At 38.3% G+C, this 24,846-nt stretch overlaps 1 protein-coding gene across 1 annotated transcript in view; it reads left to right on the top strand.

The window, feature by feature from the left end:
- Window positions 1-24,846, top strand: part of HHAT (hedgehog acyltransferase) — a 164,431-nt gene that overhangs the window by 84,171 nt on the left and 55,414 nt on the right. The window contains exon 10 of the mRNA XM_032185507.1: window positions 15,049-15,193. Within this exon, the coding sequence (XP_032041398.1) occupies window positions 15,049-15,193 (145 nt within the window). The remainder of the gene's footprint in view (window positions 1-15,048; window positions 15,194-24,846) is intronic.

Raw genomic sequence — 24,846 nt, 5'->3', positions numbered from 1 at the left:
GTGAATTTGGTGACAGCCTAGAAGCAGCTTTTTTCATTCATAGAGAATGAGTTTATCAGATCCATTAATCTGCCCTCTGGGGTGAAACTGAGCTTCAGCATCTGACCAGCTGCATACATTTGTCTCTGGACTGGAAAACAACAGTTTCTCAGGCATCTAGCTAGATGAGGAAGACATAAGTGTAGGGGCTTTTTGTACTTGATACCATCATATCAGAAATCTTAAAAGAACTCTTAAGGAATTAAGTGTTTAAGTGCCATTGAAATGATACAGGCATGGCATTGTGAAGGTTGGTTTATATGTGCTGGATTGATGCTAAGACATAATTCTAATTATAGTTAACCAGTGATGGCAAATTTTGTATAATTAAACCCTGAACAGTGAATCAAGTGCCTTTTCCCCCTCATCCCTTTCATTGTCATCCAGTGTTTCTAAAGGCCTATTCAGTGCCTTCCATGACTCCCTGGTTTTCCATTTCTGTTCAAAAACAGCTGTAGATGTTCCTGAGGAGGTACTTTCTCTTCTTTCCTTGAAATATTGCTGAAATGAGCATTTTTACTATGAATCATTTTAGCATCTGAATGAGCGCCCACCATAAGGAAAAATATGTTCCCTGGGGTTACTAGATGGTGCACACCTTGCCACATGTAGTTATGGCTAAGTCATACCTTGCCTTGTGCCTTGAAAGTTTCTCTACAACAACATGAGCTGCAGTCTCTGTAAACTGCCCCTCACTGCTCCCTCTGCACTCTTCTAACAAACTCCCATTTTCTTGTCAAATGCTGAGGCTGGAGAGCAGATGAGTAGCTGGGCTTTGGCTCTTCCTTATCAAGAGGTGGAATTATAACAAATATCACTTCCATCAAAAATGAGCTGCATGTTCTCTAATGTCCTTTACAAATTTCCTTGTTTCCTTGTAATCTGGCTTTTGCAAGCATTCCTATAACCCTGTCTCAGCAAGCCTGTCTCAGCGACTTTGAGAACCTCATTCTGAGAAAAGGTGTTTCACTTAAATTTCATCTGTTCATCAGATGAAATCTTTGTAAGCTTTGTGCTTCACTCATTTGCTGTGTTGGCTCTTGAAGGCTATTTTTGAAAAGGAAAGTTTATTTTAGCCCCAGAATAGCAAATGAGTTTCTAAATAAACACAAAGTGCAGATTTACGGGTTTTTAACCAGTTTATTTACCCCTCCAGTATTGTTGTTAAAGTTGTCTTAAAAAATTGTGTTGAGCTGGAGGTACTTATTGGGTAAAATATTATTAAAAGAAAAAAAAAAATAGAAAAAAAAAAACTTGAACTTTAATTCTGCTTTTTTTTTTTAAATGGAAGGGATCACAAATAACAACAGTAATTAAAGCAAAAGTGCTTCTGTTTTTTTCCCTGCTATATTCCCTCAATTCTCTTGCAAAAGAAATCTAAATAAAGCGCGTTTGATTACTGTCCTTCACTGAATCCCTATGCTGACTAAGAATACGTATAAAAAGAATCGGACCCTGCATTTATGCGGATTTCATGGTAGTTTAAATCTCAGCACATCAAACCTAGCACAGTATGGGCAAAAACCACTTTTATAGCTTTAAATTGAATCTGACAGGTTTTAAATGTCATCTCAGGCATATCGAACGGGGATAAGCAAGGGATAGTAAGCATTATTTATGAGAAGTAAATTCAGCATATAAACAAATATTTACTGAAAACAGTAAATTTTCTGACCCATAAATTTGGACCTGAAATTTAGAATCTGTACTGGTTGCACAACAGTACCTAGCTTCCTGGTTTCAGCTCTAAAAGAGATTATTCTCCTTTTAATGTAGTTGTCAACTTACACTGCTTTGAACTTCGTGTTTCAGTGAGTTTTGTTCTGAGAAGTTAACTGTGTATCTTTTTTTCTCCATAAAGATTATTTTTTGGGTATCATAAAATTAGAGTTGAATGCAGTAACATTTTAATTCTTTTTATTAAAGCATTGTATATCAAACAATAAATGCTGTGCATTGTGAGCTAAGGTGTATGTGGGAACTGTATATTAACGTGGGAGAGTTTTACAGGATTTTTTTGTCAGTCCTTTGTTTTCACTTTTCATGAGCTATTTAGAACCATACGAAGCAAAGTAGTGTTTTGTTTCACTGATTCTGTATTAATTTCCCACAGATGAACAGAGACCCCAGCAGTAACTCATTTGAAATCAGTGATGAGATTTGTAATGACTTTTAATAAATAATGGATCAAATTTCTGGACAAAAATGCTAATGGCTATCATTTTTCTAGTTATTTCATTTCCCCCCCTCCTTCTTTTCCTGAAGGAAAACAAGATAGAGATCTATACAAGAAATGACATCTTGGTTTAAAAATACATTTAGAATGATTTAAACCTTAGAATAGCTGACAACATCTTTAAATTAATGGATTTGGAAATTGTTCAGAAGAAGACAGAGCAAAGAGGGTGAAGTTGGCAGATTGTTAAAATTAATGTTTTAATCTTAATTGAAACAGTAGCATTTATTTTCTTAGTTCTTTTGTAGTAAAGTGAACACATGTCATTCAGTCTCATAAGAATTTTTTTAATTGAGATGTAAAAATCTCTCTTCTAAAAATCACACTATGATGAATTTCTAGTTTGAGCTTATTTCTAGCTTTATGTAGTAAGGAACTAAATACACCATTAGTAATTCAATTTGAGAAGCCAGCTAATTTTAAGCTTAACTTAATTTAAAAATATTTTTTTTTTACTATCCTTATATTTATTTGTTTTTGAAGCATCAAATACTTTGATTTCTAAATTTTTATTTATGGCTGTGATGAGGTGCCACTAAATCCTTTTCAGTTCACTTATAACTGCCTTTTTTCCCCTCTTTGTAAAAGGGGAAATACTTTCTATAACGTCTGTGGTTTTGGTTAGTATGTAACATTAGGGGATTTTTTCCTCTTATAAAATGTAAAAAAAAAAAAAAAAAAAAAAAAAAAAAAAAAAAAAAAAAAAAAAAATCCATATATTTGTCTCTATGGTCAAAATATCACTTTTGTTCTGGGTACTAGAGACATGGTTAATGATAATTGGCAGTCTCAGCATTGGTGAGAACAGGATTTTAGAAGTCTTTCAAAAGGTTGAGTGTGGTCAGGGTTCTTTTGGTCTGCCTTTTCTTTTCTTTTTTTTTTTTTTTTTTTTCCTTTTTTAAATCTTTTTAATTGGCCTGCCCTATTTCTTCTGCTCAGAGCATCAAAAGTTCTATCGTTATCCATAATAAATGGTGCAGTGATCCTGCAGGCAGCTGGAGTGGAACATGGAGAGATACTGCCTGGTGAGCCCAGCCTCTGTGCTGTGGTTCTTCAGGGTACTAAGCTGATCTAACAACTCACTGCTATTGAAAGGGAAAGAGCTGAATTTCCCTTTCTCCTCCCTTCTTTGCAGTTCCACTGCTTTCTTCTCTGCACTCCTTTCTGCTGGAATCTTTGCTGAGCTGACTTAGCTCTTTACTCCAGCAGAAAACTTCACTTCCTATGATTATTTTATTGTTAGATGGTTTGTCTCATGGTTTGGACTCTGGAAAAGCACCGAAAGCAGTACAAAGTGAGAGACAGAAGTCAAAGATGGGAAGTGGGAATGGAGGCGCTTACTAACTGCTTGGAATTTCTCCCTTGCAAGCATACCTGAGCAGTAAGTAGTACTAAGTTGAGCCTCCCTGTATAGAGTGGGACAAACAAAACAATTAGGTCCTGCTTCAGGAATTGCTTAGCCCTCTATTAGGGCCCAAACTCAGTCAAATCAAAAATAAAGACACTGAATTTCACAACTGAATCCTAGATACGTTAAGAAAACAGAACTCTCATTTAATGACAAATTTCTTTTTGCAAGTATAACTCACTTAAAGTCGCCACGGCAAAACTGTAAAACTTCCTTCTGCCACTATCAGTGGCAAGATCTGACCAAACATCTCAAACTCATCTGGAGAAAGTATGTATGTAGACCACCTTGCAAAATCAGATCTTTAACAAGATCTTCATAATAAATAAAGACCCTTCTCAGCTGTTCTTCAGCACATAGTAGGCTTTGATCTTTATTTTGCTTCATTTGATGGAAAGAGTATTTATAGCACTGGGTTGCTAATTTCAGAAGCTTGTTTCACCTTTTCTCCTTTACTAATAGTTTTGTGTAATTCATGCATATTTTTATTGCAACATGGTAATTCAGTTAAGTGGCAGGCAGTGCTGATGATCCATTCTTCATAATCCTCTTATGTACTTGCTGTAGATTTCTGCTGGGTTTGTCTCTTCAACTGTCTGAGAATTTGTAATAACATAAGGCAAGGTAATTGAACAAAGTCCCTTAATCAGACTGTTTGTCTGTAGTGCTGAAATCTTTTTTGAGATACAGATATCATCTATAATGTTAAAACCCCAACCAGTGAATAGGGCTTGCTGTTATGCTCTGAATAGCAAATAGAAGGCATCCTGCATCCCTGGAGGAATGACCCAGTGGTCAAATGCTCTCTACCTGGGGTGAAGACACCTCCCTCTAAACCTTGAGTTCAGCCATATGAGTTGTCTAACCAGAAATCACTACTATCCAAAGTGGATATACTCGGACTCAAAATCAGTGGAAACTCCTTTCTCTAGACGTAAATATTAGCCAGGGCAGATTTGTGACAACTGGTCATTACGTGTGGTACCAGAAGCAGCAAGCTGAGTCATCAAGGTGCTCTTTCATACTGAGCTTCTGAAAGACCATCAAAGGTGAACGTGGGCTGGCTGATGTATCCTAGATTTTTTTTCAATTACTTTTAGCTCTGCCAACAGTAGTTCTGAGTCAAGAAATTCTTGCCATGTTTCTGCTTTGCTTGATTTTTTTCTCCTTTCTCCACCTTCTTGTTGTGAGGGTTCATTTATCTTCATGTAAGTGGATCCCAGAATATTTGGAGAGCCCTTGTAAAAATGCAGGAACACAGACACACACACTTGCACTCTGACTCTAGTTTCCTTACTTAGGGAACTTCTTGCCCCAGACTTGGTAACAAAGAAAATCTGGTAAGTGTTGTTTTGCATTAGGAACAAAGATGCAATATGATATAGGCTTTAATGACAAAAGTGCCTGCAATAAGATTTCAGAGATAACATTCTATTGTTTCTATCTTTTGAGTACAAACTTCCCCCCCTTTTTTTTTTTGTCAAATCTGTGCAAGAAAGGTTATTTTTGATGTCAGCAGTAGACAAACTGTAGTCATTTTCCATCTGTCTTTAACCAGATGATTGCTGCTCTCCTTCAGACAGCAATGTCAGCTGGGAAGCCCCCCCGTCACTACCCATTTACCGTAAAAAATAAATGTTTCTCCCACCTACCAGCATTATTTACTTCCTGTTCTGCTTTGGAGACATCAGGCAGTTTTCTGGCACTTTGGCCATAATGTGGCTTTAAAAGCAAGTAAACCATGCTATGGGGTGCGAAGAAGGTAGAGTGATGCTGATGATGTACTTCTTTGTTACTGTTACATCAGTACAGCCTTGTTCACCTTAAAAATTAGTCCAGATAATAGATACTAGCATTTATGGAAATGCAAGTTAAAGTACCAAGGAGTGGGTTGCACACTTTTGTCTTTCTTCTATGCCTTTCAGAGCTGTATGCATTAATGCACAGCGTAACTCTGAGCTACAGGAACTTGCCATGTGGAAAATGAGGTCTGAATTTGCTGAGAGTGTTTATCAGATGTCTCCGTAGGGATTATTACTGTGTGTTATTTATTTGTTAACAGTTTCACAGTGGCAGTGCAGGAGAACCAAAAGGGCAGGACCTTGTGCAAAATTCTGCACTGATTAGACAAGTTAGATCCTGTCCCACTTTGGTGAGAATTTAAAAGGTAAAAACATGAAAACATGGGATAAAGGATCTGAGGGAGCCAGGACAGGCAGAGTGGGAACCAGAAGAACAAAAATAAGGATGTTGACCTGGACACAGGAGAGTGCACAACCCTTGCAAACTGTCTTCCTTGCGGAGAGGTAAGGCACATTTATAGAAACATGTACGCTGCCGTTACTTGGTTAGATTCCTTGAGGATGGTGCATTTCAATGCTGTTCATTTTGCACTTTTCACAAGCTGCCACTTTTTAAAAAAATGTTTAGGCAGGTTCTTTGAGGGTGATGAGGAAATGTAAGAGCAAGCACAGAAATTTACTTCTGTGTATGTCAAACTTTCACACATGCATCCGTCAGTGTGGTGCATACATACGAGCTGGTAGGAGGCTTTCTTCAAACAGAAGGGGGTTTGGCTGTTTGCTGAGCGGTGCTATAAATGTAGATCTTTTGGAAAAGCTAAAAATGAGCTGGTGCTAGTGCAAGACAACGTTTTGTTGAGTGAATATTTAGTAAGGCATCAATAGAGAAGATGAGTATCTTCTCAAATACTATATATAGCATTTATTTCTAAATTCAGAAACAAGTTATATTTGTGAACATAGATCTTAACTGACAGCTGCTTGATTTTAATTGTGTGGTCCTCTTTTTATAGGAGTGATGTATTGTCTGTAGGGAATTACAGGTCATTTGCATCATCCTGCCTTTTAGAAAAAGTGTTGTCAGTTCCCTGCTTCCTGTGTGAACCTTCCAGGAGCTAATCTTTGTTTGCTTTGGAAGGAAAGTGTATGCCTTGGAAGCACAGATTACTTCAGGCCATAGTTAGACTTTAGGAGAAGGAAGGGAACGACCGCAAGCACAACAAGATGCCAGAAAAATAAAGCAAACAAAAGTAAAGGGCTGGGTCTGGGTTAGAGCTAGATGCAGAGTGGAGCAAACAGGAATGATTACACGATTACTGAAGAGTACAATATATGCTGGTGGGAAATTAAATTTATCCTTCCATTCGCTGTGGCCATTGTAGATGGATGAGATCTGGTAGTGCATCTTGTTCACATTCTACTTGCAGGCCTGTTCCTTATCTTATTACTCTTACAGCCCTGGAGATTCCACAAGTTCTTTTGCATTATTTCATAAACGGATGTTTTGTCTGGGTATTCAACCTAAATTCTTTGTTTGTGTTGCTTTTTGTGTTCTGCTCTGTAGTAAAGTCTCTACTATGGCCTATTCAACAGCTGTCCTTGAGCTTCAGAGTGCAGGAGTAGGTCTCACAAGGACATGTCAGCCTCTCATCAGCTGCCTTTCCATTGCTGTTGCTGCTCCTCAAGCCTGGTTTCTACCAACATTTTATTAATGAGCACATATACTGCCTCCATTTCTGCAGTAGTCTCTCACTTGCGCTTTTGTCACTATTACCCATTGACAATTTGTATTAACAAGTGTTTTTAGAAGTTGCCCTGCTGCTCGGTGGCAGCAGGACCCAGCCCATCTTCATTTCTACTGCTCACTTTAAAAATTAAATAAATCAACATTCGGTTTGGCAGAGCTTTGTGACAATTTTCAGCCTTTCCTCCATCCCATCTGCTCCCCCAGCTGCTCAGTCACACCCTGCCCTCCATTTTCAGTGTGCCTAACTGCAGATAGATAAAATAGCCAATAACTGTTAGTCAGGATGTATCGCTTCCCTTCCCACTGTCCCATCTGCTCCTCGCTCTCTTTCAGCTTTTCTCCCGGGCTCTTGCTTTTCTGCCTTGCCGTTATTTTTGGAAAATGGCTGCATTGCGGATGACCCAGATTCAAGGGGTGCATCGAGGTATTTGCTCATGTGTCAATGAGGGTGATCCCCAGGGCTCAGGGATGGGCTTCGGAGAGTCGGCCTGTGTTTATCTATGGATATTTTCTGAAAGAAAACGCTTAAAAGGGCTTTTAAGATGGCTGGATGGTCTCTCTGGCTTCTGTGGAGAAGTAAACAAGTACAGGCCTTACTCTTTAGCTGTGATGCAATGGGCAGTGAAAACCAAAGGTCCTTAGATTAGAATGGTAAAAGGAACTCCAATAAGCAATGTGAGGTTTTTTTCCATTGATTTTCCTGATACGCATAATGCCACCACACGTGCACCTGGTGTACTGCAGTGACTGAAACATCCCACAATTATTTTAAAAGTTGTTTCTCTAATAAAAGCTTTCAGGAAATTGAAGGGGTGGATCTTTAGTAACCTTGGGAGCATACTCACCCCTCATACACTGGGAAAGGCAGTAAAAAATAATGGAGGGACTAGGTGTTACATACATGATAGATAATTTGCTTGCTTTCCTCAAAACATATTGCACATTTTGTTCTCCTATTTTAGGATTTTTATGGATAAGTTGACTGATAGGGATAGGTGGGAGAGGATGAAATCTGCAGAGCAGATAGTAATGAAATATTCTATGTTTAAAAAATAACAGCTCTACTAAAAATTGTACCAGAGTATTTTTACCCTTTGAAGACCAAAGGCAGATGAAAATAATGTCATCTGTACTGTTGAAGCTTGTGGTATCAAGCACACGTTTCATGTCACTCTGGCCATAGTATCTGACAGTTTTATTCCACAGTGCATATGTTCCCATGAAAAATACTCAACTGCTTCTCCAATTTTACCGTGCTTTTATGCTTTGAATATCAACTCTCTGGAAGGGTAGTCCAGAATTAAATAAATGTTGCGAATCTCTGTTTTGCTCCATGAAGATGTATGCTTCTTTAAATTTCATCAAGTTTATTTCACTTACATGGGAGTTTTTAAATACTCTCAGTATGAACAAGCTTGATAACATCACTGACTTTATGTAGAAGTTCGCTCTAATCTGTCCCAGTGCAGCTATATAAATGAGTTGCATTGTGAATGCAGCACAACTAAGTCTATTCCATCTTCTGAGTGCTTACCAAGAACTTACCAAGTAATTTCTGTTAGGGAAGGCTTCTTGTTGTTTGTCATCCCATCATCAAGCTGATTTTTAGTGTGATGGAAAAGGTGCACCCCAGTTCCTGAGCCCTCCTGGAAACAGCATGGCATGTGACATGCTCCCAGAATAAGCTACTGCAGCAAGCTCCTGCAAGCAAATTCAGCAGCCCTCTGGATAAAGAGCATTTGGAGCATGCCAAATCACCATGGTGCCACCATTGTTGCTAGAAAAAGGTACAGAATAAGAATGCTTGCTGTGGGAAGGTGTAGGATTGGGTCTTTGATAAAATACTGAGGAATATATTTCTGTAAAAGAAGATTTTAGTGTGATATTTGGTACAGGACTGCCTGGTTTTGGCTGCTGTGCAAAATTCCATCTTGTGTGTCCCTCAGCTTCTAAATGGGAGGATGGATATGTATTCCTATCAACATTCTCCAAAGTATTTTCTCTTTTGTTGACTAACTGTGAGGTGTAAACATATTTAGGAAAAACACTTCTTGACCCTCAATTTCTTCACTCCATGCCATTCAGTAATATCAGTGTACCATGTATATCAGTGAATATGCAAATCTTTTGTGGATGAGCTCTAGTTCACCTCAGTTCTTTAAAATGATGCTGAGCTGCCTGAAACCATTTTGACTGATAGTGATGTAATTGCCTTGCAAAGTAAGCAAAATAAGAGCATTTTAAGAGATAAATAGGAGTATTTATCTGACTTCCAACTTCCGTGTACTTTAACTTGACTCTTAATTCTAATCTAAATAATCTATTCCGGTGCATATTGTCCTTCATAAACTGTCTTTCCCAAGAAACAGCTATTATACACACTTCCTATTTCTGGCATAGTTTTCAATTAGGGGTTAAATATGAGATGCATGTATAATGGGAAATGGATTTAGGAATAGGAGTGTTTGGACAATGCAAAGCCTTTCTGCCCTGTCTTCTTTCACCCATCTCAAACACGTACACGAATTTACTTTTCAGGGTACCCCATTACAATAGTACCATTTTTTTTTTAAGATAACAGAGGGCCAGTTTGAGAGAGATCTGATGGTAGTAAATTTTACCAGACCCACCAGCATGCAGAGGTAGGTCTTTCCCAACATCAGACAAAAATGATGTCCACAGCCAATCTTTATTTACAGCAGGAACTGGACTGAAATACCAGCCTGAACTCCATTCAGTTCCAGGAAAGGTGGCCTGAGCTAACCTTTTAAAATCACCTCCTGTGTTATATTGCTTGCCCCTGGACTGAGTATCCTGGTAATGTGTATTTTAAAGGCTACAGTCCATCTGTGTTGCACTAGGAGATAAAAAGTGTCTAGTAGAAGTAAAGTATTATGAAGTATTGATGTTAGGTTACAAATAGTGACTATATCACAAATAGTGATCAGTTCATGACTGTGGGAATGATGAACCATAAACTCCCAGTCAATCCTGAACTTGTGCAGGATTTGCTGCTCCACTTGGATGCGTGTAAGTCCATGGGGCTTGATGGGATTCATCCCAGAGTACTCAGAGAGCTGGCTGAAGTCATTGTGGGACCTCTCTCAATTATTTTTCAATGGTCCTGGTAATCTGGAGAGGTCCCATTTGACTGGAAGCTGGCAAATGTGGTCCTGGCTTTCAAGAAGGGCAAGAAAGAAGATCCTGTCAATTACAGGCCTGTCAGTCTTACTTCAGTGCCTGGTAAAATTATGGAGAAGATGATTCTAGGAGTTACTGAAAAACACCTGAAGGACAATGCAGTCATTGGTAACAGCCAACATGGATTCACAAGGGGGAGGTCATGTTTAACAAACTTGATTTTGTTTTACTACAAGATCACCCTGCTAGTTGACCAAAGGAAGGCCGCTGATGTAATCTTTCTGGATTTCAGTGAAGCTTTTGATACTGTCTCTCACAGTATCCTCCAAGACAAAATGACCTGAATACAGTTAGATAACAGTAAAATAAGATGGGTGAAAAATTGGCTGACAGTTCAGGCCCAAAGGATTATAGTAAATGGGGTTACATCAGGCTGATGACTTGTCACTAGTGGGGTTCTCCGGGCATTCATTTTAGGACCAGTCATTTTCAATGCAATGTTTTCATAAAGTATTTGTTTGTAGGACTTGAAGGGGTTTTTTTGTGCAAGTGTGTGGACGATAACAAATTGGACGGAGCTGTTGATTCCGTCGTGGGTGGTGAGGCCTTGCAGAGAGGTCTAGACAAGATGGAGAGCTGGGTAATCACCAACAGTATGAAGTTCAACAAGAACAAGTGCCAGATTCTGCACCTGGGAAGGGGCAACCCTGGCTGTACATACAGACTGGGGGATGAGATGCTGGAGGTCAGCCCAGCAGAAAGAGATCTAGGGGTTTTGGTTGACAGCAAGTTGAATATGAGCCAGCTGTGTGTTTTGGCAGCCAGGAGGGCCAACTGTACCCTGGGGTGCATCAGGCACAGCACTGCCAGCTGGTTGAGGGAAGGAATTGTCCTGCTCAGCTCTGCAATGGTGCGGCCTCACCTCGAGTACTGTGTGCAGTTCAGGGAATCACAGTAAAAGGAAGATATAAAACTGTTGGAGAGTGTCCAAAGGAAGGCTACAAAGATGGTGAATAGTCAGGAGAAGACACATGAGGAGTGTCTGAGGTCCCTTGGTTTGCTCAGCCCAGAGCAGAGCAGGCTGAGGGGAGGCCTCATGGCGGCCTGCAGCTCCCTCACGAGGGGAGCGGAGGGGCAGGCGCTGAGCTCTGCTCTCTGGGGACAGCGACAGGACACGAGGGAATGGCATGGAGCTGGGACAGGGGAGGGTCAGGCTGGGGGTTAGGGAAAGGGTCTGCACCCAGAGGGTGGTCAGGCACTGGGACAGGCTGCTCAAGGCAGTGGTCATAGGACTGAGCCTGCTGGAGCTCAAGAAGCATTTGGACAACACACTCAGACACAGGGTCTGATTTTTTGGTTGGTGCTTTGGAGACCCAGGAGTTGGACTTGATGATCCTTGTGGGTCCCTTCCAACTCAGGATATTCTGTGATTCTAAGTAAGACAGAGCATCAAGGAAGAAATGTAAATTTACGGGTATCATCCAGGCAACTATAGCTTCACTGTCATTTTAACGCAAGGTATTCTTTCACCACTTTCTCTCCTGGCAGTATTTCTAACAGGAAGAGAGAAGAGAAGGAGACAGCAAAACAAGGAGACAGCTTCTTCTTTTCCAGAGAAACACCACAAATCCGTAACAGCTGCTTGTGTTGTACCAATGGAATTTATTGTTAAAGGCATTAACGGTGAAGAACTGTGGGTGTGATTTATTTATTTTTTAAAATTTTGTCTGCTCTGATGAAAATGACTTGTAGGTTGAGAAAAAATCTATATGCCAGCAGATATTTAAATCACAAACATTACAATGGATTATCAAGACCAGCCTCAGTCCTTTTTCATACTTAAATTAATGCTTCCAGTGTAATAATTTGAGCACAATAACTGCTCAGGTACTTCTATAGTTAGCTTTTTCTAGATGACATGAGATTTTTAAAGAACTTTTAAATTTTTAACTTTTGTTGCAGCTGGGTAGAAGCTGCAGAGACATCAAATCAAAGGCCCTCAAGAAAATTTGTGCTACTTTTTGGATCAATGCCTTGCAAAGTTAATGGAAATTAGCTACAGTACAGCCCAGAAATGGCTTGATGTTTGTCTAAACTGTTCCTGTCTTAAACTACTCCTTTATATCTTATAAATGACCAGATGCTTTTATGGTACATACTACAGTTCATTTGTACTGTTTAACATATAGCACTTTTGTAGAGGGTGATACATTATATGTGACAGTTTTATTTATTTTTTTAGTAACTGTATTCATTAAAAAAAAAAAAAAAGCGTCAGAGCTTTTATAGCTAGACATGTTGTTTTTCTTAGTCTTACTGCATTGGGTTGCAAAACAGGCAGACCTCACAAACTTAACAGGTCTAATCAGTGCCTTGGTGGAAAATGCAGTCAAACACACACTGTCTGATGGATTGCCCATCTCTAACGCTTTTTCCTAACTGAAACTGTTTCTCTATGGAGTTGACGTAGAAGTTTGTTAGAGAAAAGGAGAGTGAAAATAGATCTGGTGGTAGACTATGTAAATAACCTACAACTCAGTCAGAATTATCCAATATGGTGTAAGAAGATGGAAAGCTTGGTGACTCTGAACACAGAAGGTCATAACACAAAAGGACCATAACTATCCCTTATTTAATCTTAGTTTTTAACATGTATTTACTGGCTAGATTTGGAACATTTCATCTGTGTGTGTACATTTATGTGTTCTGAAAAGGTTTATGTTTTTATATAGGGGAATACACGTTCATGCTCTGCATTTCAGAAGGAGACAAGATATCCTCTACCCGTCTGTGACTGAAGGAGAACATTGTGGGCATCTTTGGGAATGCAAAGTACTAGGAAGTGAAAGAGTTGTTTCACTAACTGCCCGTGTCTGTGAATGTTTATATACTTACCTTAAATTCTCCTCCCTTTCCCTATGATGCCCTAGTTTTGATCCAGAGTTTTTAGAGGAAAGTCTCAATCCCTGTGTTCATATATGAATGTTTTTCCCAGTGCTATATGGAAGATCAGCTACTATAGTATTGTGCATACAGATTGACAGAAGCGTATCTATCTCCATTGTTGTGATGACTCAGATAGACTCCTACACTAGATACCAGAGAAGTACTCTGCACTAATATGTTAAAATTATATTTTCGTGCTTGTAATTCATTCGAAATTTTGTGACTTAATAATGTATAAGTTGAAACATTTGTTTTGATGCGTATAAAACTGGCAATGTAATTGTCTGGGAATGTATTTTTAGGTCTGTTGTTCAGGTATCTGAGCATGAATTTTAATCTGGCTGCAGCTATTACAGATTTATTACCGCATTTATAATTTTTTTTTTTTTTTAATACTACAGTCACAAGACTGTTTTCTGCAACATCAACATTTATGACTTGAAGGCTAAGCACCTCGTGATATTTTCCTTAGTTCCCATACACTGGCAATGCTCATCACTTTGATCACTTTGCAAGAACCATTCAGTCTTTTGCAGATTCAGGCACTATGTAAAGAGGCTTGCAGCCTGGGGACATGATGAACAAGATATTTTTTTTCTTACGCAGTACTGTAATGAGGCAGTATTTCCCCTTATTGTGCTATAATGATTTTTACGATTTAACAACTGAGAATTGGAAGAAGCTAAAACTTTCTCATTCTTCTTTCACTGCCTTTCTGCAATTTGCAGAACTGCACTTGCTGCACTTGCACCTCAGGTGATAAAGGAAAACATAAATGTAGAAAAAGTAACACTAGTATATGACGGAGGGAGGCTTGCTTTATTTGTATCATTAGGACAATACCAAGAGCTTTACAACTGGTATCTATACTTTTTGAATATGAGTAGTAATACTTGCAATGAAAAAAATGTTGGGATTGCATGTATATTTAAGTCACTTTTATAAGGAAATACCTGCTTATTAAGAGACTCATTCCAATAACCCACTCTGATCTGACTCTGGAATCTTTCAGTGAAGTCTTATTAATCAACCAAAGCATTATTGACTTTCAAAATATTTTATGCTACTTGATTTGTAGTGGTGTGTTTTACTCCATACTGGAATCTGTTGCATAGTTTTATCCACCCCAGCATCTTGTTGTTAGTGTTCACATCCATCAGCAAAATTTCTTCAAAGACTACATTTAAGAAGCAAAGAATTAAGATATAGAATATATAGAGAACTATGTCCAGTTCTGGGCTCCCTGGTATGAGAAAGCCATGGATATACTGGTGTGAGTCCAACAAACATGATGAAGGGAGGACTTGAGCATCTGACATATGAGAACAGGGACTGTTCAGCATGGAAAAGAGAAGGTTCAGGGGTGTCTCACAAAGTGTGTAGGTACCTAATAGTGTGGGGGAAGAAACTCGACTTGGTACAGTTCTGGGCAATCTGTTCTAGCTAACAACCCTGCTGTGAGCAGGGATGTTGGACTAAGTGACCTCCAGAGGTCCTTTCCACCCCTAACTACAATTTAACACTGCTTTATATCATAAAATCTGACCCTAATCTAAATGGCATTGGTGGGAGTTCTGCTAGATATGTTACAAGCTTTGGGATCTGTTCAGTAAGGATTTGAACTTTGGTATAAAAGTTGTTTGTCATAACTACAATGTCTTTTTTTAACATTGCTTGAAAAATTGTAGGGGTTGTTAAGTTCATCTGCACCTTTTGTTTCGGCCCTCAGGAGCATTTCTTCTCGCCAAGAATTCGTCGTCAACTTCATGCCGTCCTAGCATCTGTTTGCACTTCGATGTTGATTTTATCAAACCTAATATTTCTTGGGGGAAATCATGTTGGAAAAATCTACTGGAACAGGATCTTTATGGAAGGCAAGTTTATTTTTATGTGCTTTCTATATAATAGAACTTTCCAGAATTTACCTTGGATGTGCTGAGCCAGGTGCTTCTCTCAGTGCACTAGTTGGGAGTAACTTTTTTTTCTGTTCCTGTTCAAAACTATCAAAAATCTGTCTGATAAAATCTAAATAATGATGCATGCTGCATGACTGCAAAGTAACTTTGGATTTCTTTCATAAAGTGCAGAAAGGGAGTTATCAGGCGTCTCTGTCAGTGAAATCACTGAAGATAAGTAATACATATGTGACAGGTTAGCCAACTGAGTTTTTTTCCTGCTCTGTATTTCATGTACATTAGTAAGAGAAGGTATGCTAATGTTAGTGAATAACATCTGCATAATACAGCATAATTGAGCAATTTAAGTTTTTTGGCAGTGGATCAATCAGGGTAGGGACCTTCTGAATACTGAAGCTAGAGTTTGAGTATACGGGAAGTTGGGTGACGGTATAAGCTCATGGTGGTGTTTGGAACAAATCCAACTTTATTTTTTTTGCTAGAGCTCAATTCAGGTGGGACCAGTTCACTTCTTAGGTTTTCATGGCTGCCAGGGCCCTACTTTGTCAAACAAAGATCTTGTAGAGAAACATTTCTTCCTAGCCAAAGAAGTACTAGTAGGCTTCTGTGCTTAGAAGATTTCCACTATGAGGACCACCATTATCTGTTGCTTCTTTGTGCAGTCTTTTCTCAGTGTGTTCCCTGTGGTGGTTTAGAGGCCAGTTCTGGGGTCTTACTTAAGAACCCTAAAATAATGAAACTATGAACAAGCAAGTTTTGTACATAAAATGAATTATTTTTCATCTGTGTTCAAGAGATAAAGGTTGGAAAAACATTGAGAAGGTAAAATTTTCATCATAAAACATAGCTGAAGCTTTTTTAATACTAGGCAGAGAAGATGGGGTGAAATACTTATTCATGTTTGGGTTTTTGGTCTGAAAACATAAAAGATTCATCCTCTATTTTCTTAAAAACCTCTGTTAAATTGTCCCCCTCCTCCCAATCAGTTGGCTTAATAGTTTCAGTATAAAAATAAAACTAAGAGAACAAGTTTGGAAGTAGAGTTAGACATCAATTTGTATGGATTAAAAAAAAGTATCTACTGAAATTGTCCATTTCATGGTTATAATTTAATGCAAAGTATTTTCTAAATGCAATCTATATATTATAAGTGGAGAAAGTATGTCTTCCTCATCAGAAGGATTAACAGTTGGCAGAATGCTGATTTTTGCATTGAAGAAGCAAGCGTGTTTTAGCAAGTTGAGCAGAATTTTATTAAACTGGATCAATTATCGATTGTTTTTCTATGGTTTTTGTTTTTTCTTCATTTTAGATATAATTCTTTGGTCTTCTGTTCGTCATATGCTGTGAGTGCATGTAGGTACTTCAGTATGAGGTTCCAGGGGTCTGAGATATGAAGAGCAAATGAGGTCATTTGCAACAGGGTTTCACAGACTGGTTGAGGTTGGAAGGGACCTCTGGTCATCTGGTCCAAGAACCCTGATCAAGCAGGGACACCTTGCTTGATGTGTTTCCATGATGTGTTTATCAAATTAACTTTATTTTTAGAACTTTATGTTTTTTCCTTAGTGCAGCTTATACACTACTAGTATCCTCAGATCACACAGGTAACTATGCACATATTCTACCACTGATTCTTACAACTCATGTGTACAAACTGAAAATCAGCCAAGATTTCATTGTATTCAAATTAAATATTTCAATATGAATTGTTTAGTCATCCCTTTTAGCCCAGGGACAAGTGAGATGATCTAGTTTTCTGTCTTTAACGGAAGTTTTTTTTTATTAACCTCGTGGGAAATTAAACGTAAATATGCTTGACTTGCTTGGAGAAGTAGGAATGGTGGTAGTGGGTGAGTGGCAGGGGTCCTCCAAGCCACTTCTCTACATAATATACATGACTGTGGTCTCACGTGGTAGACACAGCAATATTATGCTATGCAGTGTATTAGTAAGACGTACTGGTTATGAATCTATTTGATTGAGCGACTAATTGTTACCTTTGCGCTGAAAGAAGAGCATGCATGTAGTGAATTTCTGGTAGAAAATATTAAAAATAATAAAAAATAGTAAAAATAATGTCCTTGCTCTATTTAAAGCTTTTAATCTGTTTGAAATTCATTTCAGTTCAGGAAGCCCAAGCAGTATCTTTTTTTTACCACTGTAAAACCAAATCTAGAGAGTAGACATTTGCATTTGCAGGGCATTTATGCATTTTCGGCAAAATGGGCAGTGGGATTGTGATTGGTTGACTGAAGAAGTAGGGGACTCTGCAGCAGTAGCATAAAATACAGTCCTTTTGAGGTAAGGAGTATGGATCAGCCCAAAAGAAAAGCTGTGGAAAGAAAGCTCTTCACCTGCACACACATCAGCTGCACAGGAATCGTAGTCAGTTCCCTTCCTGTGTTCAAATCCCACAGAATTATTTGTACAAAAACTTGTATATATATAAGTAGGAAGAAAACAGAAGGGAATAGATAATCATTCCACAGTTTGTAAAAACAACTGCTATTTTGTAGATCACTAGCAAAATTATTCAAGGACACATATGCCAAATTTGAACAATAAAATACATCTCAGGGCAGAAACCACATCTCCAGTTTTAGGTGGAACTTCAGGTGTTGTGTGTGCATGGAATTGCCAGGTCTGGCAAGGAAGTGAACATCAACATTTTAAAACCTCAAATGCCCAGTGTATTACAGTCAGAAATTGAGTTATATTGTGTAATACCTAAAAACTGCGCTCAGAGAGAGGCTTCTAAGGAGGTGACGTTTTCTCTAACCAGACTGAAATACATAGAAATATCCAGGGATGCTTCTCTCTCAAACTTCCAGGACTATGTATCCAGTTATTCCTACCCTATTACTGCCACCATGTACACTGAATTTATCCAAAAACAGAGTAGTGTCTGTATAGGTGTTGAGCATGTAGTAGAGATACTTGTTCATTAGGATATGTGTGACAATGATGCAGATTTAAAGTGGCCAACTCTTAAATGGAAGTTCTGGTTAAGGTAAAGATGTGCAAAATGACTTGTAGTTCTGCTGTTTGGTTATATGGAGAAAAAGCTTTGAAGAGGATCTACTGTGTTCTTTTGCAAAGACTGAGTATTAAAAAACCAAAAGTGCATATAGTCTGAGAATGGGGAGGAGAGGACATAGATCTGAGAATCATGCAAGTGAGCTACCTCTGTGATCAAAACTGGGTTGCTTTCTTCCTAGAAAGGAACAGGATCTAGATGAGGATATTTTTCATTTGTGGTAAGCGTTGGATGCTGTAATGCCCCTTGCTGTGCCGTATTTATCCCTTTTCTTTTTCTGGAAATCTTGTTTGACTGGCATTTGAACGGTTTTGAAGTGCCTTGGCAGTGCTTTCTGCAGCTCCCATTCCATTGACAAAGAGAGTTTATATTTGAGCATGCCAGGTAGCAGCAATTTTTAAAGGTCTCAGTTCTTCTTATGGAAAATTAATTTGTCTGACTTAAACATGAATTTCTGTGCATCATTAAAAACACTACTGTCGATTATGAGAACAGATGTGTGTGTTTCTTATTTGTATGTGTTAAATTCTTAAATTTGTTCTCAGACTGTTTGGACCATCCATACTGCTTGTTTCTAAAAACTTAGGGTTGGGGGTTTTGTTTGAGGCATTAAGCTGGGAGGGGACACAATTGTGTTGGATATTAATAAATGCATGAAGTGTATGAAATTATTTATGTTCTTTTCCTGGTTTGTGAGAAACAGAGTCCAGATCAATGAGGAAAATGCACAGTGCATATGAAGTGTATTTTACTCATGGAAAAGGGACAGCTATTGTTAAACTTAACTATAAACCAGTATTTAACTGTCCAATTTACCTCACTAAAATGTGAGGAGAAGAGTGCCTCTCTTGAGGGCAGTTCATCCCACATACATCGTAGCATGGGATGAGATGCACTGTCACTCTTCACTGCATTCAGAGGCGTTTTGTAGAGACTAGTTTAGATTAGATTGGACATCTAACCTTTGAGAAGGTGTCCTTTAGCAGACATCCAGCAAAGAGTGAATTTCACCCCCAGTTAGAAATGATTTACTGCAGGAGTACAGAATGTCTGGCTAGGCAGAAGCTCTGCAGTGACGGGTATCTGACCGTTCTACCAGACTGCAAACTTTGTGAATCAACAGTGTCATACCAGTTCCAACAAAAATAGACCTTATGCCAAGATGTGTTGACAGCAGTGTAAAATGCGTAAAATAACCTCCTCTCATACTTGATGTTCTGAAGTTTAAAGTTAAAATACGTCCAATTTTGGTTACAGCAGTGAAAAAAAAAAAGAATCATCTGACAATTAGGGAGAGTGGAATACAGTAAAAGTGTGGGAAGTCTGGAGGCCATGACCCTAAAATAAATGGCATTGTTTTGTTCTGGAAGGAAAGTATTGTGGGGAGAAATAAGTACACAGAAGATTTTGCAAAGAAAGTGTTCACAAACTGGTCTTGATTTCCAGTGAGGTCAGGAGAAGAAAAAATACCTCTACAATTTAGCAAGGAAGCTTTAGCTGAGGTAGGAGAAACTTTCAAAATGTGAGGCATGGTAAATACTGAAACATGGTACCAAGGTAAGCTGTTGGATTGCCACCTTTGGAGGACAGTCTCCAGGTAGATGAAAATCTTTCAAGCAACGTAGAAAATATTGATTTCATCTTGGTGTAGGAGGAACCTCTGAATGGCCTCCAGACCCATTCCAACCCCTATTTTCTGTGGGTGGTTTATCAGCAGATAAAGCTGTTTACATGATACAGACAACGCAGGATTTTTGTTTGGGTTTATATTTTTTCTTTATATTTTTCTTTATAGAAAGAAAAAGGTTTATATTTTTCTTTAGCAAATTAAGGACTTTGGTAATGTATAAAATTGCAGTTTCAGGAACATTCTAACCATTTCTTTTTGAAGTTTGGCAATCAGGTAGTGGAAAAAGCCATTAGCACTGTGACCAAGATGCAGTTTAGTGGAAGTGATAGTGCAATTTTAAACTACCAACAAATACTCTCATGGAAAAGTCTGAAATATTTCCTGTTTCATACTCACTCTTCTAGCATTCAGGATGGAAAGCATAGTGCTATATATGAATATTTAATTAGATACATTTTTGAGAGCATTTTAAATGAATTGTACTATACAAAGCAAAAGCTGGTTTCCAAATATCTAATATTCGTTCCCTAACTGAAGATGGGGAGGTCTTTATTTTGCCTCCAGTTTTCCCTTTTGGCTTGCTTCTAAGCAAAAGCAAATCCTATGTTGATTAGAATTTAATTATTTGATTAATTTATAGGAAAAAAATAGATTTTCTTGTCACTACCAAATGATTATCTGACCAACTTTATGGAGGTAAGGAGCCTTTGAAATTCTTCTCAGCTCTGCAACCCTATCTCATACTGTGTTCCATGGGACATCTTAGCCATTGACTTGAAAGTGGGAATTTCCGTGATAGTGGCAAATGGTATTTGAAGGTTTGAGTGAACCAAAGAGTTTGGTGTGACACACTGGGTATAACATGCACAAATGTGGAATTTTTGGCTTCCTTTGGCAAAAATAGTACATCATTATCTTATGATGTTAAACTCAAATGATGTTGTTTAATTACACTATATCATGGTATTGAAGATTATTCTCAGAACTTATATTTGTTTCTTTTTAGTGAAAAATCTAGTCATCTATTGAAAAATCTGAATCATCTAGTGAACGAATTGAGAGTTACAAAGGGTATCAGGTTCCTTCAAGACATGATCCTGGACTGCTGTTGTCTTTAGAAGTTTTGCTTTTGATTTTGAAGACAGTAAAATTAGGTCCATTCCCTATTTTAAATAAATAAATAAATACAATGTTCCTGTGTCAGTTATTGCATGCTGTGGTCTGGCTTGTGTAAGATCATGCCTACCCATATCTGACTAATGTTGCTGATCATATGCCTCATTTGCTGCAGTAATGAGTGTAGGGAAAATGTCTCAGGATGACCAGCAGTTCACACAACAGCATCTCTCCTTTCAGAACCTTTCTGAATATTGCTAGTTAGCTTAGTTAACAGACTGAACATGTTTTAATGGCTGAAGGAAGTTAACAAAAAGGAGTGGAACAAATAAGTTAGAATTTGTTATTAAATAGAAGTGTTTTAGTGGACTTCTTAACTCTGAGGTGTTGCCATGTGTACGTGTGTTAATACATAAGTATTAGGAGCCATATTGCAGTTAAATAACTTCTGGGTTTGGTAGCAGATATCCATAAATATCTAGACATGAAGAGGCTTTAAGTTACAGGAGGAATGAAATCAAGTGGCAAAAGATCTGAAAGGAGGCCCCCAAACCTGTCAGCTAAGCTGTCCCTGTGTCTGTGTGATGCTTTGCTGTCTATTCTGTGCATCTCTTGCAAAGCCTTCATTCAAATGTCTTTACAACTGAAAGAAGAAGGAGGTCTGCTACAATGACTGACTGTTCGGAGTTGGCGCTTGCATTTTTGGGTGGCCCTTGTTATGGTTTGGAAGCTTCTGCTGTAGAGTAGCGGGCATCTGGTCCTCCAGCATTCCAGTTCCTCCAGCTTTTCACTTTCACTCAGAAATCCCACTTGCTGCTGTTATGCAGAAACTTACTTAAGGTCATTTTTTTTTTCTCCAAAAATACATTTATGAATGCTATATTGATGGATTGCATAATTTAGAGAAATATTGCAGAGTAGCAGGAATAGTACTAAAGATGTCAAATTTTTCCAAATGATTCATTCCTCTTCATGCACAAAGGAAACTTGTTTTTGCAATCATTTATGTGACCTTGCTTGGTGGGTGCAGTTCATTGGGAAGTGAGCTGGCAAAATACCAAGAAAACCAAATTTTGGTCTGCAGAAATAAGGAGGCTTTTTCCCCTTCGCCTCCCAGAGGATTAGAGCTTTATAAAAGCAGATATTCACATGTTTGTTTGGAGGTTTTTTAGAATTGAAACAATAAAGTATGTTCTTCTGCCATTTTGTGTTGAATCATATTGGTTTGAACTGCCATTCTGTGTGAAAACTATTGGAGGACTGCCATGTTTAAATTTAACAGTTGCTGGCGAATCTCAATAGTTTACCATTTATCTTCAAACTCTTAGGATCTGATCCTGAAATCACATCAATGAAGTAATGTTCATTGTTGTGAATTATGATGTACATGACTTAAAGAACTAAATAAACTGCAGTGCACAGAAAATGGGGGTTGTTTGTACATCATGTTGCCTTCTTGGCAGTCTGTAGCTATTTACAGAAAGAGAACAAGTTTGCTACCTAGTGAGTTTTGTTGATCACAGGCAAAATGTCCCCAGATTTCCAATTACTTGGGCAGGTTTCATACAGCCTTTTTCTTACCAGGATCGTAATGGCAGTAAAGGTGTAGGATGTTATGGTGAGCAGTTGGTGTATCTCGGTTGGCTAAATCCATCTTACATAACAGATCTTACTATGTATCTTACATAGTATAACTATGCTGGTAGCAATGTGCATAGTGTGGAAGCTAAAATAAATGATACAGCCAAACATGCACGTTATGGTGGAATAGCGGATCAGCAGGTGCTATTTTAGCACATCTCTCAGAGACTGAAGCACTTCGAATGTGTAGAATCCTCATGTATTAAACATAGCATGAGCATAAAAAATATAACCAGTTTTTATCTCAGAAAGCTTAAAATTGCCATGTCCTTGTGATTGCTCTTCAACATGTGACTTGTAATTCCTATAGCAGAGCTCAGCAAAGAAGTAGGAGTGGGAATGGTTTTAAAATTTATGGAAGAGCTTTTTAAAAAATCTTGTAACACCTCCAAAATGCTGTTCTCAGATGGCTCCTTAGACACATCAGATAGTACAACGAACATGTCAGCAGGCCATGTAGGAATATCCTTAGAACCATTTTTTCTTGAAACTGTTCTTTGGGAATTGTTAACAAGATGGGAGTAGTGCTCCTTAGTTTCCCAACGAGTGGTAGGTTAACCACTGAGGAACAGGGCTGAGCACTGCCACAGGGAGCAGCAGACTTGTTGCCTCCAGAGGCAGCACTGGAAGATGGGAGTATGGTTCCCATGTGGTTGTGCTAGATCTTTTTTGTTGTGCGTTATCAGCAAGATTAATTTGCGAAGACCATTAGCTTTCTCTTCCGCTCCAGGCCCTGTTCATAGTTAGTGCTGAGGGGAGAGATCTAATTTTGGCCACATCTTGCAGAGGAAGAAGTTTAGTGACCCACACAGACTGACTGTTTTTCTTCATTGCCATTGCACTTGTTAGCTTTTGCAAGGCAAACTAGCCCAGCCAAGAAATTTCGGAGGTCAGAGGATGCTTGTGTTTTTGGCTTCTGATTCCTCTGGATGGGCACACAGCAAAAGTCTCCCAGTGTCTCCCAGTAACATAGTGTTACATAAAATACTTGGAATTGCCATTTTATGCTAACTGCGTCACTATATTTATTGAGAAATGTGTACGTATGTGAACTCATGGATGTGGTAATATGTATTTAACTGATCAGTAATAGCAATGATTTCAGCTAAGTCTTGGAACCGTTGAGAAAAGTTCTGTAAAGAATGATGCAATCTTTTTCTTTCCCTTGCTCAGAAATTTCCAGGAGCTTTGTAGCTGCTACTTCTTTCTCATCATTGAATCCTATTTCTTCCTTCTGTCAGTTCTTTTCATCTGTCTTCAAATTTTAACTAGTCCTGACTCTTTCACTTTTTTCAAATGCTCATTGAGAGAACAGTTCCCAAATACAGAAAGTAACCATCTAACAGCAGGAACTGGAACACCAGCTGTATTTAGCTTTGCAATCATTGAGACTTTCATGACAACTTTCTAAGTTGTTTATTTTCTGGAAAGTGAAAAACAGCATTGTGGGGTTCCACAATTATTGCCACTTAGAGCCTGCTAGATCGAATTTTCTCAGCCCTGGAAGTAACATTCAAACTGCCACACAAGTTTGAATGGAGACTTTTTTTTTTTTTTTTTTTAAATGCCAGACCTGCATGTCAGCTTGAGATCAGAAAATCAAGCTGTGTTCATTCTGGCTCTTGCATCTCTAACAGTAAAGTCAGAGATATTCTTAACAATTGTGTTGTGGAGGTACATGGGCCACAGAGGAGGCTATTGGCTTCTAAAAGATGGGTCACCTGTGCCATAGGAAAGAAAAACAACAGGAATGAACCAAGCATAAGATAAAGCTCTTAGACTTAATTTTACCAATCCTAGAAATGCTTCATTTTTTTCTGTTCGTGCATGGTACTAAAAGTATGTAGCTGAGATGCTAGACTAAATAAATGCAATAAATATTAACATATTAAATTCAGTTAAAAAGTCAGAGATCATCATAAGCTCTCCCACTTATTGTCACAAATTACATCTAATGTTTGCTGTTCATTCTGCAGTGAAATAATGCTGAATTTTAGAGCAGTGAAATTCCTCAAAAACATTTATTCTAAGTAATGGACTTCTGATATTAGGGTGGTTTTTATTTAACAAAATGTTTTCATAGAATATTGCAGGTAGGAGGGGACCCAGCTCCTTTTCCATTTTATCTTTCCCTTTTCTCACTTTTTGAAAAAATCCTGTTATAAGGAGAGCATATACTGAAAC

Source organism: Aythya fuligula, chromosome 3 (genome assembly GCF_009819795.1).
Source record: "Aythya fuligula isolate bAytFul2 chromosome 3, bAytFul2.pri, whole genome shotgun sequence".
Classification (NCBI taxonomy): Eukaryota; Metazoa; Chordata; class Aves; order Anseriformes; family Anatidae; genus Aythya; species Aythya fuligula.
Note: the sequence above shows the minus strand (reverse complement) of the source record. Positions and strands in the feature narration are given on the sequence as shown.